We start from the raw sequence: 20,517 nt of genomic DNA, 5'->3' as shown, positions 1-20,517 counted from the left end.
CCACCCCCAAAAAAATTTAAGTTTGTTTTAAAAATATATTTTCAATTTCAAAAATTATTTTCTACCCTAGTAAAAATAAAAGATATTTCTAAAAAAAAAAAATCATTCATAAATCAAACACTAAAAATCTTTTCCGGCAAATATTTTCTACTCACCAACCAAACATGAGAAAAGAAGTCAAAAATCAACTTGTTTTCCAGGAAAACATTTTCCATGGAAAACATTTTCCTTAATACCAAACACACCCATAACCTTCTTTTTTCTTCTTTCAATTCCTTAGACTACATTAGGTATAATTCTTTTTATTTCTAAATATAATGTTACGTACTTTTTCTTACATAACTATTTAAAATTTATTTCTCTACTTACATTAGTAATAGTGAATGTATTTTGCTAACTCTAAGAATGATATTTAAAAGAAATCAAATTCAATGATACCTTGATATGTTATATTATTTATCGTAACTTTAAGTCATCCCAAGTTATAGTCGAGGATCGCAGGTAAAAGAGTTTTGGATGAAAACAATAGCATAAATATTTAGGTGAAAATTAATGTAGACATTTACTTTATAAAACAAAAAATTGACATTGTATAAAAATTCTAATTTAAAATAATCAAATTAATCTCATAAGTTATAATGTTATATACGCTTTTGGTCAAGTCTTTACGATTAAGAACACTTATTCCTAATTTTAAATGGAGGGCAAAACCTCATATTTTGAATAGTTCAACGGAAAAATTGAACTATCTTTTTTCTTATTTTGGAGCGACATCAATAAAATGGTATTTTTGAGCTATTTTACTAGTTGGAAGACGTTTTTGCGCCAAAAATGTGACGGCAAAGACATTTTTAAGCCAAAAAACATAAGGTACTATTGACCCATTTAAAGTAATTTAGAGGGTATATTTAACTCTTGAAAAATTAGCATGCTAACTTTTCACTCCACATAACACAAGTGCCTAGAGATTATTAATATTATTCTTAGTATACATAAACACAAGAATTATCTTTACTTTATTTGTACAATATAATTATCCAACAAGCAGAATTTCATCATGGACCACACTTGTAACTTTCACAACTTCAGACAACAATGGATATCAAAGTTTATTCGCATGTTGATTTATATAACAAGTCTAGTAAGATGCACCTTGGGGCTTGGAAGTTCCACTTAGATACAAAAGTATGCTAAGTACCACAACTATATGTCTTTATACATTTGTTGAATCTACCTGCCAGCATAAATTGCCACCCACAAATTTGAAAACTAGAAGCCCACTTTCAGTCTGCCCTGTTCTTTCACATGCCATGATCTTGGCATTGCTCCTTCAGGTCTGAAAAGCATGAGCAGCAACATCACACAGCAAAACTTGGTCTTGAAGGCTCGTATCGTTTATGAACAGGAGAATCAGGTAGCTGGAGCCCATCATGTGAAGATGAATATCATGTCTCGTTTAGGTTCACTTCTCTTCCTGTTCACGGCCAAATATATGCAACTCCATCACGTTGGAAAGTCATGATCCCACTCACATGTTTTGTCATCGCAATTCTGAATCGTGATTATGACATCCAGAATTTCTGGGGCTATGTTCATGCTGGAAAGGGTCATCACTGCAATGGACAGAACTCAATTTTGGGGAAAAATTCCAACCACTAGCATGTTCCATCTCCGGATCAACTGCTCTCATGCGGATATCCTCTTCCAGCTTCATGAAGTACATTGACGACCAGTAATCTCTTGCTAAGTTCTTTGTATGTCCACAAGAAGAACGATTCAACAATAGTACAAGAGATGATGAGAGTGAGACAGGGAATGAAGGATAGAAAGAGGATAATTAAGCAATGCAAAATACCATTGTGATCAAGCAAGTAATGGTTTAGAACGCAAAAGACCAACCAGTTTCATAAGCTGCATCAGTTCACCTAGAGCATTTTTGAAGAGATCAGTGTGGGAGAGATCATTAGTACTCAAAATTTCCTGCCGGATTCGGTGAGAAATGTTCACCTCCATTGGTGCTCCTACAGGTGTTTAATGAGCAAATGCAGGTCAGAGAAGCATCAAAATTTAAGCACGAGCATACTTTCCAGAGGTAGAACCGGAGAATAAAGTAGGAAAATCAAAGTGTATAATCCATCAAGTTACCAATAAAACTTGGTTTAAAGAATCATTGAAGGGAAGATTTAATATGACCATCAAAATTTGCTTCATATAAGAATTGACCTTACCTGCAGCTATATACTTCTCTATTATGTGGCGTGCCATGTAAATTCTCCTAACTGAATCCTGAATAGGAATTTTATCAAAATGTTGCACTTCATCATAGAAATGCACACTCTCTCCAGCCAGACAACTACAATGTGAACAAAGTAAAAGAAAAAAAGGTCATTCCATTACTGTGCATTCAATTTCAGAAGTCACAGGGTTGATTACCTATCTGTCAGAGTTTTATCTCTAGAAAAGATGGTCTGATTTTGTCTGTGATTTCTTTGTTTCAAAGAATGTCACATACATTTTATTTCTTTTAATATTCCATTATGTTAAAATCAAGGAGAAAAGACAGGACCATCTTCTCTCTTCAATATGATAAGCTGCCACTGATCCATGCACACAGCATGAAGATACAATGATAAATTTTCGCAAAAGGAGAAAGAATAAAACCTGTCTGCAAATTCCATGAAGGACTGACGGAACCTTCGGTTCAGCAGGAGCTTTTCCAAAGGTTCATTGGGATCTAAAATGCTTGTCGATTCCCTCTGTAATAGGATCCCACTATCAGGTATACCTAATGCCTGACTCATTGTCTTGTATTCTTTCGGATTCTTCTTCCTCAAGCTCATAAGTGAGACAAGAGGTTGAGAAATTGAGAAAGAGAAGAATGCCAGTACAAGGGCACTTGTCTGTTGAATAAAAAGAGAAACTGTAGGCAGTCAACAAAAATATTCTGATACTCACATATCAACAAAGTAGCACAAGATCAGGAAATTGTACCATAACCAATAACAAAAATCTAGAGGCAATTTCTAGCCATGATATATCCTCGCGAACCTCATTCATAACATAAGCAGCCACCCATATTCCTTGATAGAGAGAAAACAGCCAGTTGTATCAACACAAAATATTCTTGGGAAATGTCTAAGAAGAAATATCATTTGAATAAAGTATGATGTAACAAACCAATGAATATCAAAGATAAAAAACAACTTGTAATATAACAGAGCTTTATATGCCTTCATACATTTAAAAACAAAACCACAACTTCATAGCGTTAATATCTGAATATTATTTTCTATTTTTTTCTTACTTAGATCCAGGTGATTGTATCTATCATGATAAAAGAGGATACATGAGGCCAATCAGAGTCCTTTCACCCCATGAAATTTACTAACTTGCACCATCACACGGTGGAAGGGCTGGGAGGACCAACACCACCGGACATCTCTGTTCCTCAGTAATACTATGATATAAGCTATGTTGCTCGGACTCTTCAAAATGCCGATGAATGAGTGCCAGGTCTTCCAAAAGTAGTGCATTTTTTGGAGGATCTAACAAGAGTATGGCAACATTTTCGAGAGTCTGAGCAACATAGGATATAAGTAGCAACATACAGTACCATGATCTAAGAGGTTGGAGAATTGCAACAAATTATCTCCAGATTTTATACAAGTGCTTCAAAAATCAGAAGTACCATGCTCCAGATGTTGTGCTATCCCGGGCACTTTTGGGGTGTTCACTTCAGGGTGAAGGCGAACCTTAATATTTTTTTATAGATAGGATCAGGTGTGCATAAGGGTAGAACGTTGAGTAGTCTTTGCAGCCAACTTGACATCATCCAGAGTATCATGGTCTTTCTTTGCATCTTCTTATGGACCTTACTATCAAGTATGGTAAACCCATTTACCATACTATAGCGGTTAGCAATGAGGGAACTGTGAAGAAACTGACCGGAGGTTTTTTTTAAAAAAGACGGGCAACAAAAAAGGGTTGAAAATGTCTCTCAATTTTTTATTTTTCTTAAGCATAGGAGGGCTTTATATAGACAACTTACAACAAAAGATCTGCATAATTCAAAACCTAAAATATCTCAACAAACTAAAACAACCTAATAAAAATCTAAAATTCAAATTATCCTAAATCTAAGCAACTTAATTATTAGGCTAACAAGAAGATTACTGTAGTAACTTAAAGAAATTTTCAACACTCATCCTTTACTTTAGTTACTACAATTTTAAAAAGTTACTCTCCTCAATTTCTATTTTGAAAGTTGGTGCTGAATTCTTTTGAACTTGCACAATTTTTTATATTAATTTCTCTTCTTATTCTTTTTCTTCTTTTGGTTTGTGCTTAAAAAACACCCTCAATAATCTTGTCTTGTTTGAAATCTCTTTTGAAAGTGCTTTCATCTTGACAATGATAGAATTTGCAAGGAGTTGTTTACAAGGATTTTTCTTCCATCACAACATCCCATAAAACATAAGTTTTAAAATATGGTTTTATTCTCAACGACCAAATTTGATAGTTTTTGTCGGTGAAATTTGAGGCCCATTGAAAGAGAGACTGTTGCTTGCCATGGTTGAAAATAGGTTAAAATAGGTATTGGTTGAAAATAAGCACAGGTTGGAAGTAGCTCTGACGGGTTAAAAATAGTTCTTTAGAAGAACTCATAGATCCCGTAAGATCAATGATGCTTTTGATGCCACTATTGTTGTTTTTTGAAAAGATGGGCAACAAAAAAGATTGAAAATGTCTCTCAATTTTTTATTTTTCATAAGCATAGGAGGGCTTTAAATAGCCAACTTACAACAAAAAAATTGCATAATTCAAAATTCGAAAACCTAAAATATCTCAACAAACTAAAACAACCTAATAAAAATTTAAAATTCAAATCATCCTAAACATAAGCAACTTAATTATTAGGCTAAAAAGAAAAAACAACTTAATTATTAGGCTAAAAAGAAAATTATTGCAGTAACTTAAAGTAATTTTCAACAGGTTTCTTATGATTGCATTTTCAACTACACAGAAACAAGTTGAGAAAGTTGGGTATTCATCGAAAGTTGAAAGCAATATCTATGCATCCTAGTGAAGAATGCTTTACTCTATTCTAGATTTGTAGTTTGAATAAGCAAGAGCAAAATTGTTAGTCCCTGCATTGCATTTTATCTAGCAACATTTGAATAGGCACGAAGATGAAACGACAATGTTGTCATGACCCAAAAATGAACGTGATGACACTCGTCTTATCCCACCAAAACAAGTCAACCTAAAACTCAGTTATTACAAGAAAAATGCGGAAATTTATGATCAACTTTAAAATGTTGGTTTAGAGTATAAGGTAAAATTTTTGGATTGTTGGTTAAAAGATAAGAAGATCGGTAAGCGAGTCCACGAAAGACAAAAGAGTATGGTGTATTGAAGAGTTCAAGGTATTTGAAATTTGTGTCATGGGAAGAATTTAAGAAAGATGAGGAATAAGACCTCTCATATAGACCCAAGGTTTGAAGTTTGTTGTATGAATTTTTGCTATGAGTTCAGATATGACTATGAGATGTAAATTGGTTCGGCACAGACTTACTAGGGGTTTATCATAGACTTTTATAAAGATGGAGTCTTAGTTTGGGTGACAAACAATGATCTGTGGAAGATTCTATAGGGTTATGTCGAGCTAGATTGTTCAAATTATGATAGATAACTTATGGATATGCAACATTATTGACCTACAGTTCTACATGGTTAATGAGGTTTTGAGGGGGTTGAAAATACTTTGTTGATGGAACTACACATCTGTTGTGATGTGTTACATAGATATGTGATGGTAAATAGAGATTATGCGCTCATAGGATATAGAATAATTGGGGTGACCAAAGATTTCTCTGAGTGTTGGCATGAGGTATGTGATGGTTTGAAATGGTAGTTAAAGCATGGTATGTGGAAGTTGTGTGGAGTTGACTTTGGGTGTGATTTAATAGTTTTATCTTGATGGAAAGGTACTATCAACTTTGAAATTAGTGCTATCCTCCTTGTGGGGGACTCGTATTTGTCATGAAATGCTTAAATAGAAAGAGAAGTAGCCATAGTTTGAACATGTATTTGATAAGAAGACTTTGATACTAGTGGCAGTTTGAGAGTAAGGTAAATGGTTGGTGTAGTTATGATGTTTGTTGGTATTAAGAGTGTTAGCTTCAATGGAGTATTGTGAGAAGTATATGGGGTTTGATGAATCGAGTATTTGTAATATTGTAATGGGGATCAGACTGGTTGATTGTGGGCGGCTAAAAATCGAGAGATGGAGTCAGATGAATGGAATTTTATTTATATGGGCACTATGGAAGGAGTATCTTGTGTTATTCGACCTTGCTTTCGTATATTCTTATGTGACCACCTTCTTCGTACTGGATATTATTTGGAGTATGATTCATTGCTTATGCTACTTGTGTTTCCACATCTATGGGTGAATCCCTAGTGGTGGATCGGGTGTACCGATCCTGCGATTGTCCTCTTGGTAGGATAGGATGCTTGGGCAGACTTAATTATTTTAGATATGACATATTTGGTGCTATCTTGGAGAAATTGAAGTATTCCAGTGGTTCAATATGTACCACCTTACTTGTGAGAATTATAGAAGAGCTACCATGGGTATTTACAATTGTCCGACAGTTTTAGTATTCATCTAGTCGTTGAGATCATGTTCTCGCTATGTGTGGTTGAATGTGGGGATCATTGGGTCTAGTTTTGTTGTTCTTAAGGGTCGTCTACAATCATAGCTACTGATCTAGCATTTTCGATAAGTATTGTTAGAGGTTTTGTATACTTGGGTGTACCGCTTGTTGGTGGTTACTTGATCTTGTTCTTCTTTGGGTGAGATAAGTTGAATTCTCCCTTGATGAGTACAGGATGTCTAAAGATCATATTTTTATAACTTAAGCTCGTGAAAAGATTGTGTTGTGAAAAGGAAATCTTGATAAGATCTGTGATGGTTTGGGCATTATGAGTGTCCGGTGATTGATTCAAGCTCACTTCTGGTTATAGTCAGTATTGATTCAGAAGGTTATCTTGGTTATGTAAGAAAAGATTCACCATGATGGTTGTGTTAAGGTTCAATGGGGTTGAGTTTAGATTGAGTTCATGAGTTAGTTTGTGACTTGATAATCACTCTTGATTTATAGATCTTCCAAAGTTTGATTCAAAAGTTCAATTCTTAGTAGTTGCTCTTGATGGAATGGTCTTAAGGATGTGCTCACTTGGAAAGATAAACATTGACTCTGGAAATAATACCTCAGACTTTTGGTAATGTCGGTTTTCCTTCTTTCTTCTTCTTTATGTTCGAGGACGAACATGGTTTTTAGTGGTGGATAATGTCATGACCCGAAAGGTCATTCTTGGAAATTACCGTTTTATCCCTCCCGATAGTTGCCCCGACCCATTCCTGATTAGTCGGTGAAGTTGGCTTGAGAATTTTGAACTATCCATTTAGCTATAGTAAATTAATAAGTGAGCAAATTTTAAATAACTACTTTTAATAGGTGGTTAATGGGCCTAGTCCATAATTTATTTAATACTTTTACCACCTTGCACATGTATAAGAATAAATTAGAGTTAAATAAAGTTGATATTATTTATTAATTACATCACACAAGAGCAAAACCCTACTACAGACATCCAAGTACGAAAACGAATCGTAAGTGCTTCAGGTAATATGCTAAACTTAACTCTAATCTCTTGGTACATGCACTAATTGTTAGGAGATTATATATAAATATATTATATCGATTGATGGCGGGGTAAGAGAAGGTAGAATTGCTGAGTTTCAATTTGTTTTCCATTAACTACTAAGGATGCAAAATTTTCTAAAGTGGGGGGGCAAAATTAGTAGGCAATTAATTAGGTAATGATGAGAAACAAGAGAGTAATCATGAGTTGATTATGGAGAAGAAACGGTAATGGTGAAATAAGGTACTGCATGGTCCTTGTTTGAAGATTAAGTACCGTTTTAGTATAATTTGACTGGATTCAGATTTTTTTTTATATTATCACATTATAGTTCAAGTTTTGATATATTGAGATAAATAATTAAATATTATGTGTATTATATTATATGAATACCATTAGATTTATGGTATTTGAAGGAATTGGAACTCAACCCTAGGCTTGAAAATTGGAGAAAAAGTTGAAAGAGTTGACATGTCAATTGGCATCAAAAGTTAAGAACTTGATTATAGATTCGTGCTCTATGATTTTTGGTCTATGTTAGACACATAGTGATATGGATGTTGTTAGTTTTGAAATCTTATTGTGATCATTAATGTGAATAGATTGCTTTGAGTTGGAAGTTCAACGAAAGGGGAAGACTCAAGTCTCGGAGTGAATTCTTGATTGATTGAGGCAAATGGATTTCTAATCCCTTGTTAAGTGTGTAGAATCGTGTACTTCCTTGTGATGTGTTGGGGAGTAATGGGACTTGGTGATGAGTTGACTTGTCCATATTGAATAATTCTAATGATGAAAAATGGGTAATAAAAGGTCATGTGATTAATTATTGGTGTGTGATGTGTTGAGAATGATTTTGAAAGGCTTGTTGATTCATTGTTGATGTTGTATCACGATTGTGTTGCTGTGAATTGTGCAATGTTATGAAAATGGTCATCTCATCATTATTTGTGTGAACATGTCATTTGCATTGTTTTGAGACATGGTTGTGACAAGTGTTAGGTGAATTGAGAAAGAATAAGAAATTAAAGAGGATGTACCATTTCGAGGGACATGTCACGCGCCGCGACGGATACTATATATCGAGGGACGTGTTGCGCGCCGCAACAGATACTATTATCAAGGGTCGTGTCGCATGCCGCAATAGATGCATGGACATATATGTCCCATGGATCCCGGACTGTGAGACAGCGGGTGTGAATCATTAGGTCAGACATGCATCATTATACTTGACATTTCATTTCATTGCATTGCATTGCACATCTTTATCATTGGTGAACTTGATCTTGTGTGTTGTTGATCTTGTGAGTGCCTTTCTGTGGAACTTGTGATTGGTGAATATTGAGTTTGTTGTTGAGGATATCTAATTGTTAGAGTGTTGTTGTTAAGTTGTATGCTATGTAAACTGTGACCTGTTAGGTTGGGCTGGTTTTATGTAGGTTGTAGTTGTGGAGGTTCGGATGGGGTGTAAGGAGTACCCGTATTCTATTCCCTTAGCTTGTGTTTAGAAGTTTACTTGCTGAGTACCGTGTGGTTTGGTACTCACCCCTTGCTTCTACAATTTTTGTAGGTTACGAGCCTGGCTTTTTGTGATACTTTCTATTCTCTTATTTTCCGAGGCTTCTTGGAAATTTGTGAGGAAGTTGTTTGTCATCGCAGCAGACCTTCTTACTCCTATTTATGATCTTGTTCTATTCTAGAAACAATTGTCATATGAGACTTGTATTTTTCTTTTGATTCAATTGTAATACTTTAGAGGCTTGTACACGTGACAACCAGGTTTTGGGGGTTTTTTTAAGTTGATTATAAATTTCCGCATTTTTCTTGTAATATCTGAGTTTTAGGCTGACTTGTCTTGGTGGGATTGGTGGAATAAGACGAGTGTCATCATGTTCATTTTTGGATCGTGACATATGTCTTATCAAAAGCTACGTTCATTCAACTCATTACGTTCAACTCCTTCAATAAGAAAGAAAAGGACTCGTCAAACTAGTTGTCTTAAGCATGACATAGCATTTGTGTGGCTATAAAATCTTCTCGTTGAAAGTAAACTGAGAAGTTAAAGTTAAATTGTTTCCAAAAACCCTCAGGGGTTGGCCTGCTGGCAATTGACTTGAGCCTTGGGGTTTGCTCCCTTTCAAGGTCTCAAGTTCGAAACCCACTGGGTGCAAACAATTTCTGAGGGCCATCGGACTGGGTAAAACCTGAATTAACCGTGGTGCACTTGCGGGAAACTCCTTGCCGAGGGCCTGTGCACCCCCGGGATTAGTCGGGGCTCAAAGAGACTCGGACACCCGGTGCAAATCAAAAAAAAAATTGTTTCCAAATTTAGAAAGCTTCCATTCTTTTTGGATTAGACTAAAAAGAAAATGTTGCAACATAAACTGAAACAAAGGGAGTATAATATAGGACTATTTACTACACAACAGTCCAAAGTGGCCCATTTAAAAAATAACCCTGATATTTACTTTTTACAAAATTTAGCCAGTTTAATCACAATATAATCTGTGATATTGTGTATACAATATACACTGACTATACAATTATTTTACACTTGTTACACACTATGTATGCCTTTGTTATACATTGAGTATACACTAGCTACAATTGAGTATACACTAGCTACAACAGTAACGCTAGGCGCACATCAATATTTTTAGTAGTCTGGACGACTATCATAAATGTCAGAGATTCTAGAAGTTTATCCTGCTAATGACGCTTGATCGTTAAAAGGATATTCTTTCCTGTGATTGAAGATAGGCTTAATACATACTTTCCCCCCAAACATGTCACAGGATCCCTTTCACACCCTAACTTCACGAAAGAAACTTTCACACACCAAACCTTTCCTCAACTATGTCTGGTACACACAGTTTAAAAGTTTTGCCATGACGTTTGGGTGTGTCAAAAGCAACTGGTCACATAGAACGAAGAGCATGTACATGTATGTGAGCAAGATCTCAAGTCATAGGGAAAAAATCTTCTTCATTCATCCCAGTTCCCCGTACAATTTGGTGACAGTTTTGCTTATGGTCAATTTGATCAATTTTCATTGATAATTGGATAAAGAATTTTCATTTCTTAAGATTAAAATTCAGATATTCCAAATTACACCACTATAAAAATGAAAAATATATCAAAAAAGACTTGGTCAAATATCACACTATTTTGATTCTCAGGAAGCTAAATGACAGGAAGGGAGTAATAATTTTCTCTTGGAGGAATCGAAGTCTTGCTAAAGCAATAAATAATCTGCTTTCCAGAACCAAGCCAAGAGTCTTGTTTACAGGGCTATAATGCAATTTACATCACCAAGAATTTCCATCAAAAACTTTGATTTGCATTCACAACTACATAATGTAGTGTGTTTAACCGAGCGGTTCCTGAACTTGCCTTTGTATTAAATGGGGTATAAGATATCTCACCGTTTATACTCAATAGACAGATCCTATACTAGAAGCCTTTGTGGTCTGTGATTATCTGAACCCTGTATATCAAGCTGCAATTAATAACAATTTATTTCTGAGATTTTAGATAGAATTTTATCTGTAAGCAATTGAATATGCATGTTTTTTATTATCCAACTTGAGGGGAATGCATGAGAAGTATTTTAAATTGGTGTCTCAGTCATGATGGTCAAATTCAATTATTAGATCTGAAAAAGTCAGCCACTTTAACTGACATTACACCGAAGATAATTACTTTCCTCATTGAATTTTCCTTGACAGAATATTTCACATAGCAGCTGGTGCTTCCGGTATGTGTAAGAATATCTTTAGATGCTTGGACAATATTGGGAAAGTGGTTAATCAAGACTAATTACGTCTTTCTGACTTCATTCCTCAATATGTCATTCTCCTACCAGGGCACACGCAGGAAGACAAAGAAGCATGCCAGAAAAGAAGCCAATCAAAGAAAATGGATAGAAACAAACCAATGGAAGCTGAAGAGACAAGAATTCCTCTCCAAAGGTCTTTGAGTTCATGAAATCTGAATTCCACATGATGCACAGCCCCAGCAAAAGCAATCAAAGCTACAACATATAATGCATGAAGGCCCATAACAAGGATGATCCACAGAGTCCCCATGTGGCACCGGTCATTTAGAGGCTTTTTTATTTGAATAACTACATCAGACAAACTCTGTATTAATATAAAAAATCCTTTCTTACATAAACAACTTTAGCAAATAAAGCTTATAATATTAATAGCAGGGATGTTACTACAAATGAAAAAAGTAACACAGAAAATTCACGTGCTAAAGAGACAATATGAAAAGAGCAGAATACACTAATCAAATAACTGTTGAAAATCAAACTTTTTGCAATTTTAAATGCCGATTATCAACATCAATTTGACTGTGCTAAAATCAACAAGTTCTCACTTGGTAATAAAAGCAAAAAATATTTGTTCATACACTTGCACAAAGTTTTGGCATGACTCAACTGAAAGATAAACTAACCAAATACTAAAACAGAAAATTAAAATGCATAAAGTAGTACAACTGCAAAAGTGTAGGCAAAAGACAAGTCATATTTCCACAACAAGAAGAATGTACCCATTGAAAGCAACTACTACGTAAACAGTAACAACCAAGGGTAGAGTGTACGCAGGCCCACTCTCGGTTACAACAAATCAAAGCAGTAATTAGCTAATAACAAAGCAGTGCTTAGCAGATATGCAAGGAACCGTAACAGCAGCAGCAAGGTGCAGTCACCTAAACACAGTAAACCACAGATGAAATCAGATACTAAAAGCTAAAGACTACATGCTTATGCTAATACTACGACCCGCATGGAGCTCTATACTCCCACCCATCCAAAGACATGAATAGGTTAGTAATAAGACAACTCTCAACTACCTACAAATCTTTTGAGAAAACTACCTACAAATCTTCTACCCTTATTCTCGACATTCATACCTTCCTATCTAAGGTCATGTCCTCGATACACAGAAGATGTGTCATATCCTGGCTAATCACCTATCCCCAATACTTCTTAACTACCTTTGCCTCTCCTCAACCCCTATATCCAACCTCTCACACCTCCTTATTGTGGCATCCGCACCTCTCCTCTTCACGTGTCCAAAACATCTCAGTCTCCCTTCCCTCATCTTGTCCACCATGGAGGCCACTCCCACTTCGTCTCGAATATCCTCATTCCTAATCCTATCGCTCCTATATGCCCGCACATCCATCTCAACATCCTCATTTCCGCCACTTGCAAAGTTCTTGACTGGCCAACACTCCGCCCTATGCAACAAAGTTGGTCTAACCACCACTCTATAAAACTTACGTTTAAGTTTTAGTGATACCTTCTTATCACACAAGACACCGGATGCAAGCCTCCACTCCATCCATGCCGCACCAATATGGTGTGACATCATCATTGATCTCCCCATTTCCTTGGAGCAAAGACCCTAGATACTTACATCTATCTCTCTTAGGGATAACTTGAGTATCAAGTCTCACTTCCACATCTGGCTCCTACGTCACATCACATAATTCACACTCCAAATACTCTGACTTGGTCCTACCCAACTTGAACCATTTAGACTGTAGAATTTGTCTCAACACCTCCAACCTATCGTTAACTCCGCCGCGAGTCTCCTCAATCAAAATAATGTCATCTACAAATAACAAACACCAACGCACCTCACCCTGAATATGCCGCATCAACTTATCCATCACCAAGGCAAATAGAGACAGGCTCAACGCAGATCGTTGGACCCCATCTTGACTGGGAAGTGCTCTGAGTCTCCTCCCATTGTTTAGGGGTGGCAGAATGGGTAATTTATATGGTACCCATTCAAATTACCCATCTTAAATAGGTTGGGTACCCAACTAATTTAAAATGGGTAAAAATGAGTCAAACTCATATTACCCATTTAAAAGCGGGTAGTTAAATGGATAAAATGGGTAAAAAATGAGTCAAACTCATATTACCCATTTAAAAGCGGGTAGTTAAATGGGTAAAATGGGTAAAAAAGGCTCATTCATAAAAAAGAGTGACATTATTAATATTTTTTTTGAAGTGTAGGTGGTCGGGGTAGGGGGTATAAGGAAAAAAATCTAAAATTTTCTAAAAAATAAATTAATTTTTTGGAAATGGAAGGGGGGGAGGGGTAGTGGTGGTGGTGGGGAGGGTAGGGATAGCGATAGTAAAAAGTAAATTAATTTTTTTTAAAAAAAACAAATTTAATTTTTTAGGCATTGGGGTGGGGGTAGGGGTGGGTGGGGGTGGAGGTGGGAAGGCATTAGGTTGGGGACGGGATAGGGGTGGGGGTGATAAAGAAATAAATTTTAAAAGTTTAATATTTTGTGGAGTGGGGTGGGGGTGGAGGTGGGAAGGCATTAGGTTGGGGACGGGATAGGGGTGGGGGTGATAAAGAAATAAATTTTAAAAGTTTAATATTTTGTGGAGTGGGGTGGGGGTGGAGGTGGGAAGGCATTAGGTTGGGGACGGGATAGGGGTGGGGGTGATAAAGAAATAAATTTTAAAAGTTTTAATATTTTGTGGAGTGGGGTGGGGGTGGGGGTGAAGAATCTTTTGAAGCTTTTGACATGATCCCTATTATAATATGGGTATCCATACTTACACATTATCCATTGGGTAACTCGTTTTCACCCATTTAAAATATGAGTCAAGTCGATTATTTTATCCATTTTTGTTCAACTCATTTTCGATCGACTCATGTTCGACTAGACCTGTTAGTTTGCCACTCCTACCATTGTTCTAACAAGAGTCTCGGCTCCATCATACATGTCCTTTATTGCTCTAATGTAAGCCATTAGAATACCTTTAGACTCTAAACATCACTAAAGGACTTCTCTCGGGATTGTAACAGGCCATTTCAAGGTCAATGAACAACATATGCAAATCCCATTTCCTCTCCCTATATTTCTCCATCCGTCATCTCACAAGATGAATGGTTTCAATAGTTGAACGCCCTGACATGAATCCAAACTGGTTCTCAAAAATGGAGTTCCTTACCCTTACCTACACCCTCTCCCAAACTTTCAAGGTGTGACTCAGCAACTTAATACCCCTGTAATTGTTGAAGTTCTGGATATTACCCTTGTTCATGTACAACGGAATCATTGTACTCCACCTCCATTTATCGGGCATTTTAGACGTCTTAAAAACGACATTAAACAACCTAGTTAACCACTCCAAACCCACCCTGTCTGTGCTCTTTCGGAACTCTACTGGAATTTCATCTGGTCCAGTCACTCTACCCTGACTCATCTTACGCATAGCACTGTTAACCTCCTCAACCTTAAAATACCTACGGTAATAAAAATCCCGCTCTCTCCGAGTTCTCTCAAACACCCAACACGATGTCTGTGACCCTTTCTTGGTTCAAGAGTTTATGAAAGTATGCTTGCCATCTTTGTCTAATGTGTGCCTCTTCCACTAGTACTTTACTGTCCTCGTCTTTGATACACTTCACTTGATCCAAGTCCCCAGGCTTCCTCTCTCTCGCCTTGGAGAGCATGTACAACTTCTTATCCTCTTCTTTGTCCCCTAGATCAACATACAAGCGTTTGAAATCTGTCGTTTTTGCCGTCATGACTGCTACTTCGTGTCCTTTCTCATCACCTTATACCTTATCGTGTTTGTCCGCCTCTCCACCACATCTTTTCTCAACACTGACTTAGCATAGCAGCGTTTTTTGCTTCCATTTTACCTTGTACGTCTCCATTTCACCACCAATCCCCTTGATGGCCACAATATAGTCCCTCAAAAACCCTAACACCTCTCTGATTGCTTTTCTAACGCAACTAGCTATCTTATCCCACATGTTATTTGCACCTATCACCCTTTCGATGGAGTAAGTAATCAATCTGAGTTCTGGCCACCGCACTACCAAAGGTAACCAAGTGGTCCTCCTTTATTGGAAAGCATGAATTTGTTATCACCAGCTCATAAACTTTAGCAAAATCCAGAAGCGACACTCCTCCATACTAAAATGCCATACTTCCACATGATTTTATTATCTTTAAAAATATATATATATTAGTATTTCAATAAAAGAAACTTAAAAGAAGACTTCTTTATAAAGTTCAACTTGAAGAATCTTACCTGCAGCAAGAGCTACCCATGGCAAGAGAATCAGTAGAAGAAAAATATAGGATCTAATTGGTGGCAGACGTCTCCTGAAGCACCATACAAAACGAAGAAATATAAGACTATCGGAAAAGAGTTTTTCCACGTAACATGAATCAACAATAGCACTAAGACATAGTCTTTTAAAGCTATTTCGCAAATTTTTCAAACAACAAAAAAGTAAACCAGACAGAGAGACAAGGAGGCAAAGGAAAAAAAAGTACAGATAAGACATAGTAGATGAGTTCTGTTTCTTTTTATTTCAGTTGTCACATATCTTTAGGAGGGCCATCCCAACATAAAGATATGATATCACTTTATCTCAGGGGTGGTGTACTATTTTTGAGCAACCTTTAATATCTGCAGGTAATCAATCTTCTTTTCATTTCTGTGAAGCAGGAATTACGTTTGTGATAGTCCATTATCCTATTTTCCTCAGGAGACATGCAGCTATTTCTATTTGTTTATTTTCTTCCAGGGAAAAGAGTTGGATTGAGGAGGCTGCACCATTTAACTCAATTGAATATTGATGAGGTCAATTGATACATAATCATCTCATCAAACAAAGAATAACAGTTGTCAATAATTTTTTTAAAAAGTCAAACTTACTTCACAAATATATAATATAGTTGGAATATCTGTGTAATACGGCAGCTCAACAGCAAACCAAATCCGAGTGGACCTTCAATCCAGACTGGAAAGCAAGGAGGGTTAGATGTATTGCAGAACAAACAATCAAGCACCAGATTAAGGCAAGAAATTTGAAAACCAAATCATATTCGGTCATGGATTGAAGAGTAAATTACCTGCCCAAAGATAGCATGACCTCCACCAATGTCTCTTTCTGAACTTTAGAAAATTGAGGGCCATCTGCAGAAGCCATATGAATATCAGAGGAGGATCTAGGATTAAACTTGATGGGTTGAATCTTTATGTTTTTATCACCGATGCACTTAAAATTCTGGGTTAAAAATGTAGTATTACTGAAATTGGTGACTCTTTACTTATATATATATACACACACACACACATCTAAAGTCCGTATTAAAATTATTGGATTCGGTTGAACCCGTCGCTTGTTAACTACATCCCTCCCTAATGAATATTATATGGAAATTAAAGTATAGTCCCATTAGTGTTTTGGAATGTTAAATCGGATTCTGGAGCATTAATACCATATAAAGGAAATGAAAAGTAGATACCACTATGGACAACAACAGATTTAAGCTTGCAATAACTTGAATTGCCACTAGCCAAAAGCTACTGCCTTTGGACCTAGGAATCTTGTGAATCATGTAAGGTAATGTCGCTTTCAGGAGAAGTCTGCAGAGGAAACTGAAGTGGTTAATGCCAACATCTTAGGTAACTTACATGGAAACAAAATCTAAAGCATTGAATGGATATACAAAATAATGAAACTTTAAACAATAATGGAGAAAATGAATCATCAAAAGCTCCAGCACAAGAAAAATTAAAGTGGCTTTACTTCATAAAATAAAAGACAACGCGACAAACATTCTGTGAGCATCACATTATTGTGGCAAACGTGTTTTTTATTAAATGTCAACTTAAAATTAACAGTAGAACACAATCACACATCTTGACATGCAAAAAATCACTAAAACACAAGGGGGGAAATTGAAGGAATGAACTTAATCCAGGTAAGACACTCCAAATCTACCCACCTCCTCTTCTCTCACCCTTAACAGCCTAAAAAAAGATGGAGCAGATTCCTATTATTTTTTTCTCACCCCCTTGCTTACATCATACTCTCTATTTGTCTCCATTTCCCTGGATATGCAGACAGTCTTTGAACCTCTGCTACTCCACAATAAAGTAAGGGGGAGAAGAGAAGAAAATTAACGCAACACCATCCTTACAAATGGGGGGAAGTTAAGATAAAAATGTTTGGGGTGTCAATGGGGAGGGAGAGGGGATGATTTCACCAGCCACAGCTAACCTCACGCACCCCGTTTCATAATGTTGTATTCTACTTTTTGTCCATATTACTTTCTTCTCTCATAGTTTTGTTAATTTGTTGTTTACTTATTTTGCATTACTATGTATATTATCTTTTGGTATATCACCATTAAATACTATCATTTTTCAATTAGTTGTTTTTAAGTGGGAAGAGCAAAATCTCAATCTAGAACAGATACTAGTATTACAACGTATGAACAAAAAATTGGGGACGTTACGATGAATTAAATCGGGAAAATCCAAAAACACTAAGTTGATAAATTCTAAGCCCCATCTTGTGCTGCAGCAGCTGTTAAGATTTCCCCTATCCACGTCCAGGGGCGTATCTAAAGGGGCGGGAGGGGGTTCATCCAAACCCCCTTCGTCGGAAAAATACACTATATATGTAAGATTATATTAGTTTTTTATGAGTATATATGCTAACATGAACCCCCTCAACACAACTGAAAAGCTTAGCATAGTGGTCAACTAAGTTGCTCGGACTCTTCACTTTTGGTGCTGCACCCGTGTCGACACGACAGGGGCGTGGGATCCGTGTCCGATTTGGCCAACCGATTTTGGGTACTTTGACCAAAATCGATGGGGTAAGTCTGGACAGTTTTAATGATTTTTGTAACCAATACAAAAGCTAAGGTGAAATTGAAGAAAATGGAATACCTTTTATGTAGAAATTTCGATGTCACTCATTACCTTTAATCTCCTTCCACGATTCTCCTCAACTTCTCCACATAATAACTTATAATTTAGGATTTATAACTCTATTTTTAGATATTTTAATTACTTTAGGCGAATCTCCGCACCCGTATCTCGTGGATTTTCATAACCCTGCTGTGCAAAAGTGGGATATGCACTTGCAATAGATGTCCGAGTGTTGATATATATCATGAGCGATACGGTATCCATACATGGATCCATATCCCCGAATCTTAAAAATTAGATCATGAAGGATCCGACCTCTAGATCCGCACCCCTATCGGACACCCGCACCAGAGTCCGAGAAACTTAGGTGGTCAAGGAGGTTCAAGTTTTCCCCAAGGTTGTGAATCGGTCGGGGGTTCAATTCTGGTTTTTTCTGCACTTGGTTTCCATTTTTTTAGCTTTGTACATTCCCAGGACACTAAACTCTCTTTGACAGCTTTGGCAAGTTCTACTGGAGTTTTAGGCAGATTTAGGGAACGGGAGAGCATTCACCCGAACATCTTTGGTAAAATATTACAATGTATATATAAGGTAATTTTTTTACTTTTTATGAACATATATAGACTTTAAATCCCCCAAACAAAGACTAGAGGCTGGCCTGGTAATTTAGGGCCTTGAACTTCAAGTTCAAATTTCAAGCACTAAATTTATATTTTCCAAACCCCCTTAATGAAAATTCTAGATCCGCCACTACGCACATCCTGGTTAGACTTCCCCTTCCTTTCCACATTGACATATTAAAGTGGGAAGAGGACATGTGAAAGCAAGACAAATAAAAGCAAAGCAAGCTCTAGAGGCGTACAATCTTCCAACCCCTAATTCATTGACCTAGTTAGAAGTAAATAAATCTTGTGAACACAAAAAAGCCTTATATGTCAACCTTCTTCACCCCTTTATCAAACTGAATAATCAAAAAGGAGGGTAATCTTGCTTCATATTCCAAAGTTTGATCTTTTCCATCTTTTATCACCCATATTGACAAACAAAAGAAATCGTTCCCAACAAAGTCCAATTTTCTTTGAATTCCGCAGAATTTTCACAATATCAAAGGAAAAAAAAATAGTGTCTTTCAATTTGTCCAAGATTGCATACCTATCAATCAAAAACAGCAAGTAAAACACAAACCACAAGTATTTGACTTCACAATTTCCACAACCAGCAAAAAAACCAATTGAACAAAAAAAAAACAAAGAATTTTTCAGAGAACTTACAAGATCATGGACAGTAGAGCAGCTGAAAGGGCTACATAGTCACTTGGGCACCCTCCTTTACTAGAACAAGCTGCCATCTTTACTCTCCCTACAGTTTAGTTGCTGCCTCTGTTATGCCCATCAACTGTTTGTAGAAATGTCTACGAGAAGAAAGGGGTTGATATGTGTTTACACTTCAGTTTATTCAGCAGAAATCAACCATTTTTATTTAGTAAAATACATTGGAAATGTTGGCATGTTAAGAATTCGTTTAATTGTCCTAAGCCACTATTTTTGACCTTACACGCAACGATATCGTAAATCAATTATATTATATAAAGTTTTCAGATACTTTATTCATTTTGATTTGTTTATCTTAATTTAAATTGACAAGAAATTTTGGAAAAATAATAAATATTGAAACTACATAATTAGACATATTTTATCATCATGTGTACTATTAATATTTATATTTTCAAAATATTATATATTTTACTACTAATTAAGAGTTTCCTATCATATATTAAGGAAGATACACTTAGATATATGTAGTTTTGCTACCATATTCACTAAAATAGGGAGAGAGGCGAATGAGATGGGGATGAAAGCAAGTGAGATTAGTTATGTATTCCAAATATATGTGAATCACACTAGATACACATTAGATATATGTATCTGGTGTGATTCACATATACAGTGGCGAGCGAGATGAGAGAGATGTGAGCGAGATTTGTTCTGTATCTCAAATATATGTGAATCCACTTAGATACAATGTATATAGAACAAATTACACCTAATTTTTACCCATATATCCCAAAATACATGTATTTGGAT

The 20,517-nt window shown here is 36.2% G+C and overlaps 1 protein-coding gene across 3 annotated transcripts; it reads right to left on the bottom strand.

Moving 5' to 3' along the window:
- Positions 1 to 989: 989 nt before the first annotated feature.
- Positions 990 to 19,966, bottom strand: LOC102595820 (regulator of G-protein signaling 1). Of its 3 annotated transcripts, none has more exons than XM_006341713.2 (11): positions 19,705 to 19,962; positions 17,017 to 17,137; positions 16,621 to 16,684; positions 16,424 to 16,508; positions 15,791 to 15,864; positions 11,642 to 11,833; positions 2,992 to 3,080; positions 2,662 to 2,900; positions 2,229 to 2,353; positions 1,900 to 2,021; positions 990 to 1,750 (listed from the first exon to the last, which is right to left on the bottom strand). In XM_006341713.2, exons 1-11 carry the CDS (start codon positions 19,779 to 19,781, stop codon positions 1,541 to 1,543), a joined length of 1,398 nt encoding a protein of 465 aa, XP_006341775.1. In that variant the 5' UTR covers positions 19,782 to 19,962; the 3' UTR covers positions 990 to 1,540. The 3 variants fall into 3 exon arrangements, with proteins under 3 accessions (XP_006341775.1, XP_015161765.1, XP_006341776.1); XM_006341714.2 differs by having other exon boundaries at positions 1,663 to 1,750; positions 1,856 to 2,021; positions 19,705 to 19,966; XM_015306279.1 differs by lacking the exon at positions 17,017 to 17,137 and having other exon boundaries at positions 19,705 to 19,787.
- Between the last annotated feature and the right edge of the window lie 551 nt (positions 19,967 to 20,517).

Source organism: Solanum tuberosum, unplaced genomic scaffold (assembly GCF_000226075.1).
Source record: "Solanum tuberosum cultivar DM 1-3 516 R44 unplaced genomic scaffold, SolTub_3.0 scf00027, whole genome shotgun sequence".
NCBI classification, from domain to species: domain Eukaryota; kingdom Viridiplantae; phylum Streptophyta; class Magnoliopsida; order Solanales; family Solanaceae; genus Solanum; species Solanum tuberosum.
The sequence above is the reverse complement of the archived record's forward strand: the minus strand, read 5'-3'. Positions and strand labels throughout refer to the sequence as shown.

Coding starts and splice junctions, on each gene's coding strand:
- LOC102595820 (XM_006341713.2), bottom strand. CDS start 19,781: ATGGCAGCTTGTTCTAGTAAAGGAGGGTGCCCAAGTGACTATGTAGCC. Junction 17,138..19,704: donor GCTCTACTGTCCATGATCTT/GTAAGTTCTCTG, acceptor TTTCCTCTGCAG/ACTTCTCCTGAAAGCGACAT. Junction 2,022..2,228: donor AGAGAAGTATATAGCTGCAG/GTAAGGTCAATT, acceptor AAACACCTGTAG/GAGCACCAATGGAGGTGAAC.